This window comes from Miscanthus floridulus, chromosome 2, assembly GCF_019320115.1.
Source record: "Miscanthus floridulus cultivar M001 chromosome 2, ASM1932011v1, whole genome shotgun sequence".
Classification (NCBI taxonomy): Eukaryota; Viridiplantae; Streptophyta; class Magnoliopsida; order Poales; family Poaceae; genus Miscanthus; species Miscanthus floridulus.
Window position 1 is genome coordinate 169,454,718 of NC_089581.1, and position 15,319 is coordinate 169,470,036.

Below are 15,319 nucleotides of genomic sequence, written 5' to 3' on the forward strand. Positions count from 1 at the left end.
TATGCTGTTCCTAGAGATATTTGTACTGTCACTTCTAGGGTAATTAAGGACAAGATCACGTGTATTATTGTTGCTTTTTTTTTAAAAAAAATCCTTAAGCGAAATGGTTTTTAGTGTGGTTTATTAATTATATCGCCAAGCCTTGTTTGTCTTGCAGGGTGAGCTTAGGTCCTAACTTGTACTTCGCGAGCTTAGAGTACACATCTCCAACATTTGTTACTTCTATGGTGAATACCGTCCCTTCAATAACTTTTTGTCATCGCTATAATCCTCAGGTCGTCGCCGGTGATACCCCTTTGTCCTTGGAAAAAATTAATTTTGACAACTGATGTTCATGAGCTGATCGTTTGACGACTGACTCTCGTTTGATCATCTTTTTTTTTTTTTTTGAGGGGCTCGTTTGATCATCTTGGTTTCACTATAATCAGAATGGAGATTGTAGACGCCAAGAGCCTACGAGGGATGGTCAAAATTTCTGGGACGGTGGTATGGCTCGTCGGGGCGACCACCATGACTCTGTACAAAGGAGAAGCAATAACCAGCCACTGGAAGCCACCCATACACATGCCGGGCAGCAGCGTCGTGCGTCAGAGTTGGTGGCGAGGACCAATCCTCGCATTGGCCAGCTGCTTATGTTGGTCCATCTGGTTCATTTTACAGGTACATTGGTGCCAACAAACATCCTCCGATCCACAGCCCAAATCCGTAGCTAGCTTTTTAAGATACATATAAGCCATTAATACGAATTGTTCGCTAAGGGAATGGATGTGCACGGTTGGAGGGATTCAGTCAGCCGTGCTCGCGGTGTTCATGCGGCACAAGCGCCAAGATTGGATGATAGGTTTTCTTGGCCTCAAGTTCTGGTGCGTCGTCTACTCGGTAAGTGTACAACTGTGCTAGCTAGTACAATCCGTAACATATCCGGACATGGATTTCCCATTTCGATTCACTGTCGTTTTGTTTTGAGTTCCAGGGAATTGCCTGCAGCGGCTTCACATTCTACGTTCAGCTGTGGTGCACCCAGAAGAAAGGTCCCGTCTTCGTTACCATGTTTGATCCCTTACCGGCAATCATGGCGGCCATGCTGGCCTATTTCATGTTCGGCGAAAACCTATACATAGGAAGGTATATAATCTGCATAATTAATGAGTCGATCCAACTCATCAACAAGTCTGATGACAGTTTATCATCGTCAATAGTCCACTGATGTTGTTGATATATGCAGCATAATAGGGGGTGCTGTTGTGATTCTGGGCCTATATATGCTGTTGTGGGGAAAGGGCAAAGACCAAATAGACAAATCAAGCACGGAGCATGAGCCGGAGCGGGATGGCGACCAGTCGGAAAATGATAACATCATCAGAAGTAAAAATGATTATGATTATAAGGGTGTGTTTCGACCCTACAATAGTCAGCCGCTGCTAAAAATTAGTCGAGAATCTGTTTATTGGATCCTCAATTAATAAACCCAGCTAAAGTATGTCTTACCTACCACGCAGCTAATAATTAGTTATAGTTGATTTCTCTTAACTAAGGTGAAACCAAACCAGGCCATGTAAAATTTTATTTTGGTGTGTAGCATTATAATATTCTCACTTTGATCTCGGGACTGTACCCACGACTTAGGGGCTGTTTGGTTGCTGCCTCCTTGTCAAGAAAATAGCTAGGCAGACATATCCACCCCCAAGCTTATGAAATCCAACGACGGAGTGGTTGCCTAGCCCAGGCAACTTTTTAGTCTCCCAACCAAACAACCTCTTAGTCCTCTTGGTAAAACTTGTTACTCTTGTATGCAAGTGTCTCTATATCTTCTATATACGTGTAGTCATATATACGTGCGACACGCATGTGTTTATATTGTTGTGATAGATGACATCATATATATATATATATATAGGCACGTGTTTATATATGGTTGTGACGACGACACGTGCGACACGGCGAGCAGCGAGGCCATGGTGACGCCCAGCTAGCCGAGAGCTCCGCCCCGCACCTAGGACACGTGAGATAGGAGGAAGAAGAAAACGCAGTTGTTTTTTTTTTCATCTTTTGCATTATGCCCCCTGATGCGTGGGGTCCACCAGGTGGAAGTGAGATAAAGAGGGAAGTGGAGATTCACTTTTTTCACATCCTTAGCTGAGTCTTCCAATAGCAATATAAGACCACAGAGCCGCTTTAAGATTAAAAGTTGTACCAGGACATCCACATGATCTTGTAATGGTTGCATGTCCCTTCTAGCTGTAGATTCATAAAGCACATTTAATTTACCCAATATAAGGAATTTTGATAATAAATGGCACACATGCACGCACCACGCTTGGGATTTTGTAATGTTATACGAAGACCTGAACGTGTATTTACTTGAGGCCATACTGATTCATACCATGGTATTAGTAATAAGAAAGGAATTAAGCCACATCTATGATGAAAACAAGTTTGTAAATGTTACAAAAGACCTGACCGCTAAAAGAAAGCCTCACCAACGAGGAACAAAAACGTTTTGGTAATTAAGTGACAACTAGTAAACTAATAATTTTAATATAAGATGATTAAATCCAATTCGTTCAGGCTTGACCTGAGCGGCTACACCGGACCGTCCGATGTAACGCACCGGAGTCCAAGTACATGCGATCAGCGCGGATCTACTCAAAATTTGACTGCGAGAACATGATCGAAGAAATGTCTTGGAGGCGCGCTGCTTTATCCTCGGAAGCTACATACAGCCTACAGTACTACTCTTGTGATCCTAATGCATGGACAATAGAAATAGGGCAGTACTACACGGCCTACGTAGAACATGATGATCGAGATATATGACATGAACATGATGATCGAGATTAGTCCGCGGTGACTCATAGAATACACGACCGAACCGTACGTACGTGTCCAAAGTCACAAACATTCACGCTTGAACCGGTCCAAAGTCACAAACATTCACGAAACCCTAGCAACAAGGCAATGAGAAGCTAGAACACTTGCCGAATACCATTTCTGAATCGAGGAAACGGATATTTCACGGTTGGATCGGAGTTCGTATAGTACTTATATATGCTCATATATATATATATATATATATCTCCCTAGACCATATATATATATATATATATATATATATATATATATATATATATATATATATATATATATATATATATATATATATATATATATATATATATGGTCTAGGGAGTTCGTTCATATGCCTTCGTTACGACACTTGCATCGACTTCAACCTTCAGAATTTGAACTCAAATGGACCGCGCTGATCAACAGTTTGAAAAATAAACCGTGTAACTAGGCTTAGGCTTGACCTCAGAACAAAATTTAGAAGTCTCGAAAATGGTACCACTACAGGAAAACGCCTCTTTGCCGACTGCTTGCCCCGGTCGGCAAAGGCATAAACCCAGTCGGCAAAGGCTTTGCCGACCGCAAAGCCACGTGGCAGTCGGCAAAGAGCAGTCGGCAAAGCCTGGGTCGGCGAAGGCGGATTTGCCGACTGCCACGTGGCACACAGTCGGCAAATCCTTTGCCAACTGCCACGCCAGCAGTCGGCATAGCCACGTGGCGCCGTCAGCCCTGACGGCAGGCTTTGCCGACTGCTGGTTCCTCGGCAGTCGGCAAAGATTTTTTTTTTCAAAAATTGTTTGCCGACTGGCCGCCAGCTAGGCAGTCGGCAAAGAAAGAAAATATTTTTTTTTTGAAATGTTCTTTGCCGACTGCTTTCGGAGTTGCAGTCGGCAAAGATTCTGTCCTAACAGTCGGCAAAGCTGGAATTTTTTTTTTTTTTGCTTTTGTTTTCTATTTTCTCGCATCAAAACCCTGCAAAATCACAAATTATAATCCAATTTCACCAGAACTCCAATTTCGGCCATTGATCAGACATATGGGAAACGAACTCTATAAAAGGAAGCCATCATGCATGCTTCCCTCCAACCAAAACCAAACACTTCGACGCTTTCTTCAACGTACGCGCACATATACTCCTCACTAGCTAGCTAGCAAGTAGCAACAAGCCACACCTAGCCCCAGCTTGTTTGCAATCAAACGTAGCATCGACATGGCATCGACGACGGCGGCAACGATGGTGAAGGCGGTGGTGGTGGCCGTGCTGCTGATGCAATGCTGCGACGTGATCCTCTCGGCGAGGCCGTTGCTGAATGCGGCGGCGGGGGCGGACGACGGTGGGTGGCAGCTGGGGCAGGTGCTAGACAAGGGCAAGGGGTCGCCGGGCGGTCCCGGCAACGGCAACTGCGACTATACGAAACCCGGGAATCCCTGCCGGCCACCCCAACCATCGTCGTAGAGTGCTGCTCGGGTGCTGCGCCATGCATCTTCGTTCGTTGTTCAATTATTCCATGGAAAAACGGTTTTTGAAGCTATTTATTTATAGTAGATCGATAAGATATTTGGTTTAGTTAGAACAGACAATTTGCGAGAATAAATCAACCTCTGACATAGCTCGACTTGCAATCAGCAAGTTGTTGCACCGTCAGTTATTAGCTTGGTGATACAAGGCAATAACTTAGATTATTGATTTTAGGCTTACAATAATATATAAAGGTCCCAATTGCACCTATGATTGTATTCTTTCTCCAAATATTTAATGTCTTTATTGAAAAAGATGATATTTTGTTGCCTCTGTTTCTTTTCCTTACTATTAATAATTGCAGGTTCTAATAGAGCATCCATGTTTATCCTCATAAGACTACGATAGAAAAAGAATACATCTAAAACCCTCGTCTCAACTCTCAAGTGAAGTGCCTACCGTTAATGCCATCATGTCATCTACGCGTGACCCAGAGAGACTAGTTTTAGTATTGGCCCATGGAGCTCGCAGCTCAGTTAGCATGTGTTTGGTTTGGAACCAAGTGGAATGGGTTGGTTTCACCTCACCTTTTTGGGTTAGGTTGTATCCATCTCATGTTTGGTTAGAGGGATGGAGTTATCCTAGATTTCTATTTGGTTCGAAGGCAAATGGATGTGGGTTGCGGATTCTGGCATGTGGGCCCCTGCCTTTCTCTTTCTCTTCCTTCTTCCCCTACCTTTCTTCTCTCCCAACGCGATCATGCAAACGCCGCCGGCTCCTCGCCCGATACCGCTCTGCCCAGATGACGTGCAGCCTGCTTCATCCCCGACACTATGGCTCCGAGCATCACCGTCGCCGTTCCACCAAGAGCTCGCTCCCATACACCGCCTGGGGTGATCCGCCGCGCCCTCGCCACCGGAGCTCCACCTGACCTTGCCGCCGAACTCCGACTGCTATCGCCTCCGGAACTCTGCCTCGACCTCGCCCGTGGAGCCTCAAGCATCATGCCCTCGCAGCTCAGGCCTAAAGCACCTGCCCACATGTTTGAGGAAAACGAAGTGGGTTGGATCGGTTTCTCCATTTTGGAGGAATCAGACGAACCCACATATTAAGGGCATTTTCCCTACTGGGATGAACTCAACCCTTAATTTGGAATCCAAACCAAACACCTCTAAAAAGGGGCCTGATCCAACTAACCCAGTTCAACCCTCAAACCAAACACACGCTAATAGTAAGACATGAGAGGCTGCATTGGTTGAGCATGTTGTGCTTATCCGACCGCAGCTCCAGGAGTGTGCCAATGGAAGAACCGAAGAAGAAAGGGCGAGCGGGAGGTTGGGTTGACAGACATTGAAAAAAGGCAAGCCGGTGATTAGGCCGATAAGTGGGCTAGGCAACAGACGAAAATACTAGGAAAACAATTTTCTCGTTTCAATATTAAATTCATAAACATGTCCGTATTTGTAACATGTATAGTTTGATGACATCAATGTCCAAAACTGTGGTTAGATCTCAATGTCCAAAACTGAGCCACCTCTCGTCTCATGACTCGCCCCCCCCCCTCGGCTCCTCCACCACCGCTGGTCCCCCTCGCTTCCCCTCCAGTATCTCGCTGGAGGCCGAAGGGAGTGGGCGAACCATCGTTTTTTAATAAGTTTTTCTATTAGATCGAGTCCTTAGGGTTAGGGTCTCTTCATACCAAGTTTCTTGGTATTAGGGACTTATCTCCTCCTTCTCTTGAGCGACGGCGAGGAGACAGGGTGGATTCATTTTCTCCATGGCAGCTCTGTTGAAGATGAGGGCGACAACTACGGTGTCAACAACTTCCTCGGCATGACGACATGGAGACTTTTCTTTCTGAACAGTGACATCAAGACGGAGATGATGTCGCCGTCATAGAATAATTTTTTTCGGTCTCTTCTCCGTTTTATTGTGGTTAGATTTGACCATGATGAAGGACTAGGGAGAATAAGTTTCAGATCAGTCTTCCCTATTTTTCGGTGGCAGAAAGAAGAACAACAAATACACAAGAAAGAAGAACTTTCTAAGTCCACCTACAGGAATGTTGGCCGTCGTTCGTTGGGCATAAGTTCTCAGGCTTTTTGACGAGTGTTTGCCTATACAGCCATCCATACGAAGCGTTATGCAGGTTTGGATTTGAGATTTGGAGCTATGCACAATGTGGGTACAATTTAGATGAAAATCAGTTTCTGGACATATAGTGTATTACAGAGTGTTTGTAATGTAATGATGTATCCAACTATAATATAATATAATTCTTTTTTTTTGTCTAAAAAAAGACCTCAATGTCCAAAACTAACAAATGGTGCTCACACTTTACGCTTATATACTCACATAAAGGAGACAAAACCAGAGTCTATGTTCTAGGAAGCTACGTACATATATACCACAATAATATAAATAATTTAAATCAGAGCAGCATATATATAACTTATAAGCCCGCCGCATATAATATATAAACTTGTATTGATGGATCAATATCATCAGTCCGCGGGGACTCATCACTATATACGACCCGAACCGTTCAAAGGTACAAAACATTCACGAATGAACCGGTCCAACCAGTAGCCGAGATCGACTGAGAATTCACAATTTTTAACCCAAACAACATGGCAATTCATGAGAGTATCTATCTGAACCATTTCCGTGGGACTCGTTCGTAGTGAAAGGCGGAAATTAAACCAATGTTTCACGGTCGGATCAGAGTAGTTATGGATGTTCATATGACATGGTCTAGCTCACTAGGCACCTTATAATTTTAGTTCATATATATAAGCTTTCGTTAGAACAATTGCATCGACTTCAAACTTTGGAAATTGCATTGAACTCAAATATGGACCGCGGTGATCAACGACAGTTGAAATTTAAAAACAACGTAACGTAGCTTGGCTTCAACTCAGAACAAAACACGTTTGCACTCGACAAATCTACTGTTTCTGGTAGTGGTCCTTAGTTGTGTTACTGTACTTTTTCAGACAACACATTACATATGGGGTAACGAACTATATAAAAGGAAGCCATCATACATATGCATGCATGCTTCAATTCCCTAGCTAGTAGTTCCCTCCAACAAAAACCAAACCACTTTAATTCGACGCATCATTTTACGTACGTATACGTACATACTCTCCACTAGTAGTGGTATATATACGTGATTGTTGCGCAAGCAGGGATCGATTATTTGGTTGTCTGACTGACATGGCATCGATCGACGACGACGGCAACGATGGTGAAGGCGGTGGTGGCGGCCGAGCTGCTGATGCAATGCCGCGAAGTGATCGTCGCGGCGAGACCTTTTGCTGCATGCGGCGGCAGGGGCGGACGGCAAGACGACGATGGTGATGCAGGTGCTAGACAAGGGCAATAATGGTGGGCCGAGACGCCCGGGCGGTGGCAACTGCAGCTGGAAGAAACCCGGGCACCCCGGCTGCCCGCCCCAACCATCATATCGTCGTAAATAGCTTGCCTGCACTACAATGCCTTTCAAGGATGGAGTTCCATGCATGGAAAAATGGATTCTTTTGAAATGGTTTAGTTCAGCTGTGGTGCACCCAGAAGAAAGGTCCCGTCTTCGTTACCATGTTTGATCCCTTACAGGCAATCATGGCGGCCATGCTGGCCTATTTCATGTTCGGCGAAAACCTATACATAGGAAGGTATATAATCTGCATAATTAATGAATCGATCCAACTCATCAACAAGTCTGATGACAGTTTATCATCGTCAATAGTCCACTGATGTTGTTGATATATGCAGCATAATAGGGGGTGCTGTTGTGATTCTGGGCCTATATATGCTGTTGTGGGGAAAGGGCAAAGACCAAATAGACAAATCAAGCACGGAGCATGAGCCGGAGCGGGATGGCGACCAGTCGGAAGCAAGCTATGCAGTACAGTGAACCGCCTTAGAGGGATCATATAGCGCTCAGAGTAGTAGAAGGCAACCAAATAAATCTTAAGATCATCATGAGATCTGGGAAAATGATAACATCATCACAAGTAAAAATGATTATGATTATAGGGGTGTGTTTGGACCCTACGATAGTCAGCCGCTGCTAAAAAATAGTCGAGAATCTGTTTGTTGGATCCTCAATTAATAAACCCAGCTAAAGTATGTCTTACCTACCACCCAGCTAATAATTAGTTACAGTTGATTTCTCTTAACTAAGGTGAAACCAAACCAGGCCATGTAAAATTTTATTTTGGTGTGTAGCATTATAATATTCTCACTTTGATCTCGGGACTGCACCCACGACTTAGGGGCTGTTTGGTTGCTGCCTCCTAGGCAAGAAAACAGCTAGGCAGACATATCTACCCCCAAGCTTATGAAATCCAACGCCGGAGTGGTTGCCTAGCCCAGGCAACTTTTTAGTCTCCCAACCAAACAGCCTCTTAGTCCTCTTGGTAAAACTTGTTACTCTTGGATGCAAGTGTCTCTATATCTTATATCTTCTATATACTTGTAGTCATATACACGGTGCGACACGCATGTGTTTATATTGTTGTGACAGATGACATCATATATATAAGCACGTGTTTATATATGGTTGTGACAGACGACACGTGCGACACGGCGAGCAGTAAGGCCATGGTGACGCCCAGCTAGCCGAGAGCTCCGCCCCGCACCTAGGACACGTAAGATCGGAGGTAGAAGAAAACGCCGTTGTTTTTTTTTCATCTTTTGCATTATGCCCCCTGATGCGTGGGGTCCACCAGGTGGAAGTGAGATAAAGAGGGAAATGGAGATTCACTTTTTTCACATCCTTAGCTGAGTCTTCCAATAACAATATAAGACCACAGAGCCGCTTTAAGATTAAAAGTTGTACAGGGACATCCACATGATCTTGTAATGGTTGCATGCCCCTTCTAGCTGTAGATTCATAAAGCACATTTAATTTACCCAATATAAGGAATTTTGATAATAAATGGCACACATGCACGCACCACGCTTGGGATTTTGTAATGTTACGAAGACCTGAACGTGTATTTACTTGAGGCCATACTGATTCATACCATGGTAGTAATAAGAAAGGAATTAAGCCACATCTATGATGAAAACAAGTTTGTAATGTTACAAAAGACCTGACCGCTAAAAGAAAGCCTCACCAACGAGGAACAAAAACGTTTTGGTAATTAAGTGACAACTAGTAAACTAATGATTTCAATATAAGATGATTAAATCCAATTCGTTCAGGCTTGACCTGAGCGGCTACACCGGACCGTCCGATGTAACGCACCGGAGTCCAAGTATATGCAATCAGCGCGGGTCTACTCAAAATTTGACTGCGAGAACATGATCGAAGAAATTTCTTGGAGGCGCGCTGCTTTATCCTCGGAAGCTACATACAGCCTACAGTACTACTCTTGTGATCCTAATGCATGGACAATAGAAATAGGGCAGTACTACAGGCCTACGTAGAACATGATGATCGAGATATATGACATGAACATGATGATCGAGATTAGTCCGCGGTGACACATAGAATACACGACCGAACCGTACATACGTGTCCAAAGTCACAAACATATATTCACGCTTGAACCGGTCCAACCGTAAGCACAGATCGACTGAGAATTCACGAAACCCTAGCAACAAGGCAATGAGAAGCTAGAACACTTGCCGAATACCATTTCTGAATCGAGGAAACGGATATTTCACGGTTGGATCGGAGTTCGTATAGTAGTTATATATGTTCATATATATATATATATATATATATGGTCTAGCTAGGGAGTTCGTTCATATGCCTTCGTTACGACACTTGCATCGACTTCAACCTTCAGAATTTGAACTCAAATGGACCGCGCTGATCAACAGTTTGAAAAATAAACCGTGTAACTAGGCTTAGGCTTGACCTGAGAACAAAATTTAGAAGTCTCGAAAATGGTACCCGGTCCATAGTAATGTACTAGTATGCTTGTTCGGCCATTGATCATACATATGGGAAACGAACTCTATAAAAGGAAGCCATCATGCATGCTTCCCTCCAACCAAAACCAAACACTTCGACGCTTTCTTCCACGTACGCGCACATATACTCCTCACTAGCTAGCTAGCAAGTAGCAACAACGCACACCTAGCCCCAGCTTGTTTGCAATCAAACGTAGCATCAAGATGGCATCGACGACGGCGGCAACGATGGTGAAGGCGGTGGTGGTGGCCGTGCTGCTGATGCAATGCTGCGACGTGATCCTCTCGGCGAAGCCGTTGCTGAATGCGGCGGCGGGGGCGGACGACGGCGGGTGGCAGCTGGGGCAGGTGCTAGACAAGGGCAATGGGTCGCCGGGCGGTCCCGGCAACGGCAATTGCCACTATACGAAACCCGGGAACCCCTGCCGGCCACCCCAACCATCGTCGTAGAGTGCTGCTCGGGTGCTGCGCCATGCATCTTCGTTCGTTGTTCAATTATTCCATGGAAAAACGGTTTTTTAAGCTATTTATTTATAGTAGATCGATAAGATATTTGGTTTAGTTAGAACAGACAATTTGCGAGAATAAAGCAACCTCTGACATAGCTCGACTTGCAATCAGCAAGTTGTTGCACCGTCAGTTATTAGCTTGGTGATACAAGGCAATAACTTAGATTATTGATTTTAGGCTTACAATAATATATAAAGGTCCCAATTGCACCTATGATTGTATTCTTTCTCCAAATATTTAATGTCTTTATTGAAAAAGATGATATTTCGTTGTCTCTGTTTCTTTTCCTTACTATTAATAATTGCAGGCTCTAATAGAGCATCCATGTTTATCCTCATAAGACTACGATGGAAAAAGAATACATCTAAAACCCTCGTCTCAACTCTCAAGCGAAGTGCCTACCGTTAATGCCATCATGTCATCTGCGCGTGACCCAGAGAGACTAGTTTTAGCATTGGCCCATGGAGCTCGCAGCTCAGTTAGCATGTGTTTGGTTTGGAACCAAGTGGAATGGGTTGGTTTCACCTCACTTTTTTGGGTTAGGTTGTATCCATCTCATGTTTGGTTAGAGGGATGGAGTTATCCTAGATTTCTATTTGGTTCGAAGGCAAATGGATGTGGGTTGCGGATTCTGGCATGTGGGCCCCTGCCTTTCTCTTTCTCTTCCTTCTTCCCCTACCTTTCTTCTCTCCCGACGCGATCACGCAAAACGCCGCCGGCTCCTCGCCCAATACCACTCTGCCCAGATGACGTGCGGCCTGCTTCATCCCCAACACTATGGCTCCGAGCATCACCGTCGCCGCTCCACCATGAGCTCGCTCCCATACACCGCCTGGGGTGATCCGCCGCGCCCTCACCACCGGAGCTCCGCCTGACCTTGCCGCCGAACTCCGACTGCTATCGCCTCCGGAACTCCGCCTCGACCTCGCCCGTGGAGCCTCAAGCATCGTGCCATCGCAGCTCAGACCTAAAGCACCTACCCACATGTTTGAGGAAAACGAAGTGGGTTGGATCGGTTTCTCCATTTTGGAGGAATCAGACGAACCCGCATATTAAGGGCATTTTCCCTACTGGGATGAACTCAACCCTTAATTTGGAATCCAAACCAAACACCTCTAAAAAGGGGCCTGATCCAACTAACCCAGTTCAACCCTCAAACCAAACACACGCTAATAGTAAGACATGAGAGGCTGCATTGGTTGAGCATGTTGTGCTTATCCGACCGCAGCTCTAGGAGTGTGCCAATGGAAGAACCGAAGAAGAAAGGGCGAGTGGGAGGTTGGGTTGACAGACATTGAAAAAAGGCAAGCCGGTGACTAGGCCGATAAGTGGGCTAGGCAACAGACGAAAATCCTAGGAAAAATATTTTCTCGTTTCAATATTAAATTCATAAACATGTCCGTATTTGTAACATGTATAGTTTGATGACATCAATGTCCAAAACTGTGGTTAGATCTCAATGTCCAAAACTGAGCCACCGCTCGTCTCATGACTCCCCCCTCGGCTCCTCCACCACCGCTGGTCCCCCTCGCTTCCCCTCTAGTATCTCGCTGGAGGCCGAAGGGAGTGGGCGAACCATCGTTTTTTAATATATTTTTCTATTAGATCGAGTCCTTAGGGTTAGGGTCTCTTCATACCAAGTTTCTTGGTATTAGGGATTCATCTCCTCCTCCTCTTCAGCGACGGTGAGGAGACAGGGTGGATTCGTTTTCTCCATGGCAGCTCTGTTGAAGATGAGGGCGACGACAACTACGGTGTCAACAACTTCCTCGGCATGACGACATGGAGACTTTTCTTTCCGAACAGTGACATCAAGGCGGAGATGATGTCGCCGCCATAGAATAATTTTCTCTGGTCTCTTCTCTGTTTTATTGTGGTTAGATCTGGCCATGATGAAGGACTACGAAGAATAAGTTTCAGATCAGTCTTCCTCATTTTTCGGTGGCAGAAAGAAGAACAACGAATACACAAGAAAGAATAACTTTCTAAGTCCACCTACAGGAATGTTGGCCGTCGTTCGTTGGACATATGTTCTCAGGCTTTTTGGCGAGTGTTTGCCTATACAGCCATCCATACGAAGCGTTATGCAGGTTTGGATTTGAGATTTGGAGCTATGCACAATGTGGGTACAATTTAGATGAAAATCAGTTTCTGGACATATAGTGTATTACAGAGTGTTTGTAACGTAATGATGTATCCAACTATAATATAATATAATTCTTTTTTTGTCTAAAAAAAGACCTCAATGTCCAAAACTAACAAATGGTGCTCACACTTTACGCTTATATACTCACATAAAGGAGACAAAACCAGAGTCTATGTTCTAGGAAGCTACGTACATATATACCACAATAATATAAATAATTTAAATCAGAGCAGCATATATATAACTTATAAGCCCGCCGCATATAATATATAAACTTGTATTGATGGATCAATATCATCAGTCCGCGGGGACTCATCACTATATACGACCCGAACCGTTCAAAGGTACAAAACATTCACGAATGAACCGGTCCAACCAGTAGCCGAGATCGACTGAGAATTCACAATTTTTGACCCAAACAACATGGCAATTCATGAGAGTATCTATCTGAACCATTTCCGTGGGACTCGTTCGTAGTGAAAGGCGGAAATTAAACCAATGTTTCACGGTCGGATCAGAGTAGTTATGGATGTTCATATGACATGGTCTAGCTCAGTAGGCACCTTATAATTTTAGTTCATATATATAAGCTTTCGTTAGAACAATTGCATCGACTTCAAACTTTGGAAATTGCATTGAACTCAAATATGGACCGCGGTGATCAACGACAGTTGAAATTTAAAAACAACATAACGTAGCTTGGCTTCAACTGAGAACAAAACACGTTTGGACTCGACAAATCTGCTATTTCTGGTAGTGGTCCTAAGTTGTGTTACTGTACTTTTTCAGACAACACATTACATATGGGGTAACGAACTATAAAAGGAAGCCATCATACATATGCATGCATGCTTCAATTCCCTAGCTAGTAGTTCCCTCCAACAAAAACCAAACCACTTTAATTCGACGCATCATTTTACGTACGTATACGTACATACTCTCCACTAGTAGTGGTGTATATACGTGATTGTTGCGCAAGCAGGGATCGATTATTTGGTTGTCTGACTGACATGGCATCGATCGACGACGACGGCAACGATGGTGAAGGCGGTGGTGGTGGCCGTGCTGCTGATGCAATGCCGCGAAGTGATCGTCGCGGCGAGGCCTTTGCTGCATGCGGCGGCAGGGGCGGACGGCGGGACGACGATGGTGATGCAGGTGCTAGACAAGGGCAATAATGGTGGACCGAGACGCCCGGGCGGTGGCAACTGCAGCTGGAAGAAACCCGGGCACCCCGGCTGCCCGCCCCAACCATCATATCGTCGTAAATAGCTTGCCTACACTACAATGCCTTTCAAGGATGGAGTTCCATGCATGGAAAAATGGATTCTTTTGAAGTGGTTTATACTAGTACATTTCTCGATATGGTATATACTTAATTAATTTAGAACAGAAGACAATGCGAGAATAAAATACTAGTCTGACATATCACAAGTTGTACTTATATATGGTTACTGATTTCAGGCTTATTGGAGTAGTAATAAAGGTCCCAGAGACTCCCAGTTGCGCTTATGCTATAGACAAACATTATTTCTTTTCCAATATCAAATGACTTTTATTAATGTTTTAGTTTTGCAATATTCTAAATGCATAACATGTGGCTCGAACCATCTTTTATTTGTTAATGTGCATTGCTACTACATGAACAAGTTATACAACCGGCCGGTCCTCAACCACACCTTTCCTGTCGGATTTGGTACCGGGAGTCGTCGGAAGTAAGCACGCATGTGGTTGTACGTAAAACCCAGCCCATAACACAGCCTCGGCCACTCAACTGCATCAGTGGATTCTGAGGTCAGACATGAGCCTTTGTTGCCTTGTTGGAATAGATTCTCGGTCAATTGTGCTAAAAAAACGGACCGAGGCCTCCAAACAGTACGTTTCGCACCCAAATTTGGCCAGCTAACTAGTTTTTAAGATGGTTTCGTATTTTCTAAAATAATAAAGAGTTTTATTATTTTCTAAAAAACATAAATATATAATTTTTTAAATGATCAAAATATGAACGCATTACCCAATTTTTTGAAAATACAATCTATCTATTGGAGCCAACACTCATTTTAAATTTTTTGCCCCTCAGATTTGACATCAACCTCCCCCTCTCTTATCTTCTTCCCCACCCGAATGTTGCATGCCACCAAAATACTGTCGTATGCGTAATACTTACTCCGTCTCCAAATAAATCAATTCCTAAGATCCGTGTCAGTCAAACTTTTTTAAGTTTGACTAAATTTATAGAAAAGAGTAACAACATCTATGACATAAAATGAACATCTTATGAAAATATTTTTGATAATAAATCTAATAATACTAATTTGATACAATAAATCTTAACGGTTTTTTTCTAGAAATTTAGTAAAAGTTTAGAAGTTTGACTTAAGATAACTTTAAGAATCTATTTATTTAGATAGAGAGAAAGGAGCATG

General features: G+C 43.9%; 1 protein-coding gene across 1 annotated transcript; it reads left to right on the plus strand.

Annotated features, from left to right (window-relative positions):
* The first annotated feature begins 7,553 nt into the window (after window positions 1–7,553).
* Window positions 7,554–8,225, plus strand: LOC136537422 (WAT1-related protein At3g18200-like). The gene is made up of 3 exons (XM_066529402.1): window positions 7,554–7,674; window positions 7,863–7,983; window positions 8,084–8,225. Exons 1-3 carry the CDS (start codon window positions 7,554–7,556, stop codon window positions 8,223–8,225), a joined length of 384 nt encoding a protein of 127 aa, XP_066385499.1.
* Window positions 8,226–15,319: the final 7,094 nt, after the last annotated feature.